This window comes from Argentina anserina, chromosome 3 (genome assembly GCF_933775445.1).
Source record: "Argentina anserina chromosome 3, drPotAnse1.1, whole genome shotgun sequence".
Lineage (NCBI taxonomy): Eukaryota > Viridiplantae > Streptophyta > Magnoliopsida > Rosales > Rosaceae > Argentina > Argentina anserina.
Genome location: NC_065874.1, coordinates 5,847,934 through 5,856,054, shown reverse-complemented (window position 1 = coordinate 5,856,054; position 8,121 = coordinate 5,847,934). Strand labels below are relative to the sequence as shown.

The 8,121-nt window shown below is 41.8% G+C and overlaps 1 protein-coding gene across 1 annotated transcript; it reads left to right on the top strand.

Annotated features, from left to right (window-relative positions):
- Nucleotides 1-6,516: 6,516 nt before the first annotated feature.
- On the top strand, nt 6,517-8,121 carry LOC126788150 (berberine bridge enzyme-like 14). Its single transcript, XM_050514116.1, has one exon. The coding sequence runs from the start codon at nt 6,517-6,519 to the stop codon at nt 8,119-8,121; it is 1,605 nt and encodes a 534-aa protein (XP_050370073.1).

Sequence of the window (8,121 nt, the reverse complement as noted above, 5' to 3'; positions counted from 1 at the left end):
GATGGTACCAAATCAAACTCTGATGCCGTTTCGAGCATGAACCATTCCTGAACCATAAGTGAAGCCACCACACCTCTCGGTTTCCTGCTCAAAGCATCAGCCACCACATTTGCCTTTCCCGGGTGATATTCCAATGTGAAGTCATAATCCTTGAGGAGTTCCATCCATCTCCTCTGCCTCATATCCAGCTCCTTCTGTGAGAATAAGTACTTCAAACTCTTATGATCTGAAAAGAGTTGAAACTTCTCACCATACAAGTAATGTCTCCAAATCTTCAAGGCAAACACAACTGCCCCGAGCTCTAGGTCATGAGTGGGGTAGTTCTTCTCATGAATCTTCAATTGTCTAGAGCCATATGCAACAACTCCTCCATGCTGCATTAACACACAACCTAAACCATGGAGCGAAGCATCACTGTAAATGACATAACCGCCCCCACTTGAAGGAATCGTCAACACTGGAGCTATGGTCAAACTGGTCTTTAGTTTGTTGAATGCTTCCTCACATGCTTCTGTCCACACAAACGGAGCATCTTTCTTGGTCAACTTGGTCAATGAAGATGCAATACTAGAAAACCCTTTGATGAATCTTCTGTAGTAACCTGCCAAACCGAGGAAACTACGAATCTCTGTAGGGTTCTTTGGACGACTCCAATTCTTAACTGCCTCTACCTTTGACGGGTCCACTAGTACTCCATCTTTTGAGACAACATGACCAAGGAACTTGACCTCTTCTTTCCAGAACTCACACTCCTCTAGCTTGGCATACAATCTCGCCTCCTTCAAGGTCTGCAACACTGTTTTTAGATGCACCATGTGTTCTTCTTGTGTCTTGGAGTATATCAGAATGTCATCCACAAACTCATCCAAGTAAGGGCTAAAAACTTGGTTCATCAAACTCTTAAACACAGCTGGTGCATTTGTTAGACCAAATGGCATGACAACAAACTCATAACGTCCATACCGGGTCCTGAAGGTTGTCTTCGATATATCTTCTTCCTTCACCCTGAGCTGATGATAACCGGATCTCAAATCAATCTTAGAGAACACCGTAGCACCTTTAAGCTGATCGAACAAGTCATCAATCCTAGGTAGGGGGTACATATTCTTGATGGTCACCTTGTTTAGTTCCCTGTAGTCCACACACAACGGCAGAGAACCATATTTCTTTTTCACGAACAAAACCGGCGCTCCCCATGGTGAAACACTAGGTCTAATAAACCCTTGATCTAATAGCTCATCGATCTGCACCTTCAACTCCTTAAGTTCGTTTTGCCCCATTCTATATGGCGCCTTTGACACAGGTGCCATACCAGGTACTACATCAATGCAGAAATCAACTACTCTTCGAGGAGGTAGCCCTGGTATCTCTTGGAACACCTCACTAAGCTCAGATACTACCACAATGTCTGCAATAGTTATTTTCTGATCCACCGATTCCACATGTGCCAAAACTCTTGATCTCATGGCATTATCTGACTTGAGGCAACAATAACGAAACACTGGCTTCCCGGTTCTATGAAAGGACACCACCATGTCAAAACAATCAATCACCGCATGCTGCGGTCTCAACCAATCAATTCCCAAGATCACATCATAGGTGTAGTTCGGAATCAAAATCAACGAAGCAGAAAACTCTCTACTTCCAATCACAATCGGACCAGCCTTGCAGATTGTCTGTAACTCAAGGGACACTCCAAGGGGTGAAGTGACACATAAAGCGTTCTCAAGAGGTGTATGAATCAATCCTAGCATCTCTACTACCGAACTAGCAATAAAAGAATGTGATGCTCCCGTATCAAACAGTACTCTAGCAAGGTAGTCAAAAAGTGATAATGTACCTTCCACCCCTGTGTCTCACTGACCCACTGCAAACACTCTAGCTTGACCCGCTGGTAGCTGTCTCTACGGCCGTTCCTGTCTACCCTGAAGGGGTCGGGTACAATCTCTAGCTATGTCTCCCACTTGCCCGCACCGGTAGCATCCTGCTCTCTTCGGTTTCGGACATGCTGTGGTGTAATATCCCATTTCGTTGCAGCCAAAACATCTCACCGATGCCAATGGTCTAACTGGTGCAGTCCTGATAGATGGAGGTGATGCCTTTAACGGAATCTGGTAGTAGGGTCTTGGCCTCTTCCATGACCTACCCATCGGCCCTTAGTGCTCGTTGCCTGTACAGATTACCTTGATTTTTACCTTTGCATATCTACTTCCCACATCTCCAGCTCGAGTCTTATCTGCCTGTTCCAAGCTCATGGCACTCTCAAACATCAACTCCTTAGTAGACAGACAAAGAGCTGATATAATGGTCTTGTACTCCTGTTTCAGCCCTCGTAGATACTTCTGAGCTAAGGAGGTCGCACCCATAGGCCTGACATACCGGTACAGCTGCGAAAAATGAGCATCATACTCTCTAACAGTCATATCTCCATGTACCAGCGCAAGAAACTCAAGCTCTAAGTTCTCATATACTGAGGCTGGAAAGTACTTCTTTCGGAAAAGAGCAGTGAAACCCTCCCATGTGAATGTAGACTCATCCACTGTCTGTCTCATGCTCTTCCACCAGTCCAGAGCATCATCTTTTAGAAAGAATGTAGCTATCTTTCTCTTCTCAATCTCTGTTTACTCTATCGTCTCAAAATAAGTCTCCATACCCTCGATCCAATGGTCAGCTACCATATGATCTAGTCCTCCATGAAAGGTCGGCGCTGACAGTCCACTGATATCCTTGATCAGCTTCAACACTCGACCATCATCTCTAACCGCAGTAGCAGGCTCAACCTGTTCTTCTTGTGGAGCAGTCTCCTCATAAAGGTTCTCCAGGTTGCGGACTCGGCCTGTGGCCCTACCTCGACCTCGGCCTCTCGCCCGTCCTCGGCCCTTATCCGAGTTCATCACCTTCAAACAATGAAACACTTAGTCAATACATGTGAAGTCTCGAATTCAACCAAAACAGATTCAACAGATATCAACATGAAATTTCAGAATAAGATAAATCATCAAAGTATCATCACGATACTCCCTAGAGGACCAAACCATAAGGTATGACTCCTAACACTCTCACGTACCCGACGACATATCAATACCGAGGAGCATGTGATGAGTGCCCGCTGCAGTCGGATCATCGCTCACGGGTGATATTGATAATCGCCAAATACGCACTTAGGCTCTGATACCAATTGTAACGACCGCAAAATTTCGAGCATAAAAACTTCAATTTCGAAGTCGTGAAACACCACAATCTCAATGAATCGAAATCATTTTAAATGCCACAGCGGATCATTACTGAGTTCACAATACAACTCAGACAAACCAATTATTACAAACTAAATTTATAATTCAACATTACATAAAAATGGAAATGTAATAATCCTCACAATCTCTCACAAAAATCCCACAAATAAATCCTCACAAGTTCTCACACAAATCCACATTAAAAACCTCACCACAAGCAGGATAATGAACGACTTCGAGTCGTCAGAGTTGTCCTTCGATTTCTACTAATCAACACCTGCGGAATTATCCCCTACACCATTGAATTTGTGCACCGGGATTGTAAACACAAACCTGGTAAGCTTTACAGCTCGTATGAGTAAAAATGAAAATATAACTCGCATATCAATATATACGAAAATCCACAAATCAACAAATATAAATGCACTCATGAGTCAATGGACGGCCCATCTGATTGTCCCAAAAAAATATGAAAATGAAAGTGCTCATGAGAAATTGGGCAACCCATCTGTTTACCTAAATACATTTATAAAACGGGTACTAATGAACGCTGGTACACACCTGTAACCCCTCACGTAGTACACCGCCGATATTGGGCAACCTCATGCTACCCAACATCTAAAAATATGAGTACTCATGAGCCGATAACCCATCTGTTAACTCACATGCAGTACTCCAGCAGACAGACTAGAGCTCTAACTGTATCGTAACTTTCGCCCGGCCAAAGGCTAGGTTCCGACATGCCAAACACGTCCGAAGACATAAACACGTCCGAAGAAAAAAACTCGTCCGAAAACAAAACGTTTTAATAAACTCCATGTTAAAACCACATACAATAATCATCACCTAATATTGTACAAATCAAATCACATGCTCGATATATAAATCTCGTCATCAAAATGACATAATCACGATAAAATCATAACAGTATATTATATAGCAAACTATATATATATGTACCTATTTACCATTTATACAATATATATATATAATCCACTATATCATATACATGTCATATTTCATTCTTAAAAATTGTTCAAAATCTTGAATCTCTGCAATTGTAGATTCGTAAATATGTGAGATTTTACTCACCTTATCAACTCGAGCGTGTTTCCACAATTTCCTAAGGTAATTCATTTTCTTGATTTATCGATCACCTTGAAAAGATAAGAAAAGAATTAAGAATCGTTTCGTAAACCTTAAATGCCGAAATAGTAATAATAAGTTACTGTTTAGCAATTTCTGGGTTTACGAAATTACTGTTCACGGAGTTACTATTCAAGTATTTAATATTCACGTATTTCTGTACAAATATACATTAATTACATATCCCTATACGTATAATACTATTTATGTATTTTATGTACGTATGACTACTATTCAAATGTAAATATTGTCTCAGTAAATATTAATTACCGATTTACCATTCTAAAATTACTTTTTACATTTACTGAAAGTAATTTACATTTACATTTACCGTACGTAAAATAAAATTTACATTTACCGTACGTAAATCACATTTTTACATTCACATTCGTAAAAATAAATTTTACAATTTACTGTTTGAAATTACTGTTCACGCGCCGCCGCACGTACCGGCGCGTGGCGCTCACGCGCCACTCCCTGTGGTAGTGCGTGGGGCCCACGCGCCGAGCCTAAGGTCGGCGCGTAGCACGCCACCGCCGTCCCAAATCCTCTCCTCTTCCTTCCTCCGCCCTTCCCACGGCCTCACGCCGCCTCTAGGCCACTCCACGCTCCCACACGCGCCGCCTAAGGCGGCGGTGTTCATCATTTCCTCCCCTCCTCCGATCTTACTCCGATCTCCTCCACAAATCATCCAAACCATCCAAAATTCAACAACAATCACACAACTAATAATCACATCAATTCATACCTTGATCGAAGCTAAAACCTCCGATTTGGCATCGGAAAGGCTCGGATTTCCGGGGGTGTTCGATTCTCGGGGATTTAGACCCTAATTCGATGGTAGAGAGTACCAAAGGTGAGAATCGGCGTCGAGATGCCCTCCTCCGAGCCCTTGCGTCGCCGGAGATGGTGGTTCGAGCGGCGGCGAGTTGCAGAGGCTCGGTGGTGTTGCACAGGCCTCACTGTGGTGCGGGAAGTGGCGTCGCGCTCGGGGTTTGGAGAGGAGAGCCGTGCGGTTCTTCTGGGCTAGGCGGTGAAGGCCACGGCAGGCTGGATGACGAGATCGCCAGTGGGGGTCGTTCGGAGGGAGAGAGAGCTTGAGGGAAGAGAAAGAGATGAGAGGGAGGCGCTGGTTTGGAGACAGAAGAGGGTTTCCGAAAATGGAAACCCTACTTCTGATAAGTTTTCCTTTTATACCCTTTTCTAAATCGGAAACTAACTTCCATCGTTAATAACTTTTACGTACGACGTCTGATTCGAACGAGTGACGCGTCCACGAACTCGTATTGACGAGCTCTACAACTTCCATGAAGGAAGTTTTAGCAAACGAGCGACGAAATAAAAGTCGATATTCACGTCGTAGAAATGTAGCGTTTTTCTAAATAAACGCTCCGAAAACGTTTCCGTTCTTGTTTCGTAATGTCGCAAGCAATCCAAATTTCATTTTAAATGAGTTTCACAACTTATAGAAATTAAACAAACCAAACATCGTTCCGAAAAATCGGGTTATTACATATTGTATGTGAAAATGAAATTACAATAATTTGTATAATGGAATAATTTGGAGAAATGAAAAACTATCTCATAGTTTGACAACAACGGCAGCTGCTGGTTATTTAGTATGTATAATTACTAAAATTCTTATCTTGAGCAGTTTTATTCAACAAGAGAACTCATATCTATGGCACTCAAAACTTATGAGAATGTTACTTTCATGAAGTTGATTTTTGTTTACATGCATGTTTCTTATGTATACACACATTAGGAGAATCATGCATATATCGTCTTGCATATCAGAAACTTAGAAAAATTATAAAATTGTGTAAAATGGGAAAAAGTTTGGATAAAATAAGACATTTAATTTTCATACGGTTACAATAATTATTGGAAGAACAAACTTGTTCCCAGTCAGATTTCGTTCTTAATTATATGCTATAACGTAAAATCCCCTTTAATATTTCATTCAAATGCTCTAATACGGTAGTGCATGTACAATCATCAAGAGCTTAGAATTATCGAATCATTTACGGTACATAGTAATATCCCATTACTCAAGTTTACCAAGATTCATGCCGTTAAATAATAGTCCACCTGAATAACATTTGCTTGAGCGAGGAGAGAAACATTTCCACCAAAAATGAAGTCTCTAGTACTAGCAATGCTCCCAGTGTTTTCAATCCTTGGAGTAATATCACCAGTTTCATGCGATACAAGTTCATCTTCAGTTGAAACCACTTTTCTCCAATGCCTTTCAAACCATTCTCAGTTCTCTAATTCAATCTCTGCAGTCGTTTACACCTCCGACAACGCCAATTTCTCATATGTCCTGAGTTCTTATGTGAGAAACCTCCGATTTTCCACTCCCACAACCCCGAAACCACTGCTAATTGTGGCGGCCAAACACTATTCACATGTTCAAGCCACTGTTGTTTGTGCCAAAAGTGTAGGCTTAGAAATCAGAATAAGAAGTGGTGGTCATGACTATGAGGGCCTGTCATATGTCTCCCGCAAACCTTTTATTGTTCTCGACATGTTTAATCTCCGGTCCATCAATATTGATCTGGCTGATGAAAATGCTTGGATACAATCTGGAGCAACTCTCGGAGAACTTTACTATGCGATTTCTGCAAAGAGCAAAGTCCATGGATTCCCAGCTGGTGTCTGCCTTACTCTAGGTGCTGGTGGACACTTCACAGGAGGTGGTTATGGTAACATGATGAGAAAATATGGACTCTCTATTGACAACATTGTCGATGCACAAATAGTCAATGTAAAGGGTGAGATACTCGACAGGAAGTCAATGGGAGAAGACCTCTTTTGGGCCATAAGAGGAGGTGGTGCAGCAAGTTTTGGAGTCATTCTTGTTTGGAAAGTCAAGTTGGTTAAGGTTCCTGAGAAGGTGACGGTGTTCCAGGTCGAAAGGACATTAGAACAAGGTGCAACAGACATTGTTGTGCAGTGGGAAAGAATTGCTGATAAAATAGACAATGATCTATTCATAAGACTGATGCTAGCACCAGGGAATGGGAGCAGAAAAGGTGAGAAGACAATCACGGCCACTTTTATTTCCTTGTTCCTTGGGGATTCTGGAAAGCTTCTGAGACTACTGAATAAAAGCTTGCCTCAGTTAGGTTTGCAGCAGAAGGATTGCGTCCAAATGAGCTGGATTGAATCAATTCTGTTTTGGGCTGGTTATCCTAATGGAACTTCTCTCGATGTTTTGCTCAGTAGAGTTCCCAAGGGACTAACATACCTGAAGCGGAAATCAGATTATGTGCAGGAACCGATTTCTAAGAAAGATTTGGAAGCTTTGTGGAAAGTAATGATAGAAATTGGGGATGGCGGGATGCTGTGGAATCCTTATGGAGGAAAAATGAGCGAGATTTCAGACGGTGAAACTCCATTTCCACATAGGAAAGGCAACATATTCAAGATCCAATATTCATTTAACTGGAAAGATGGAAGGATAGAGACTACCAACAGGTACTTAAATTTGACTAGAAAACTTTATGAAGCAATGACTCCTCATGTGTCCAAGAATCCAAGGGAAGCTTTTCTCAACTATCGGGATATCGACATTGGCACCAACACAAGGGATGAATACAAGGAAGGAGAAGTTTATGGGTTTAAGTACTTTAAGCATAATTTTGACAGATTAGTCCAGATCAAAACAAAGGTAGACCCTGATAATTTCTTTAGAAATGAACAGAGCATTCCAACTCATACGCCCAGAGAATTATGA

Excerpts from the sequence above, each read along its gene's own strand:
- LOC126788150 (XM_050514116.1), top strand. The coding sequence starts at position 6,517 with ATGAAGTCTCTAGTACTAGCAATGCTCCCAGTGTTTTCAATCCTTGGA.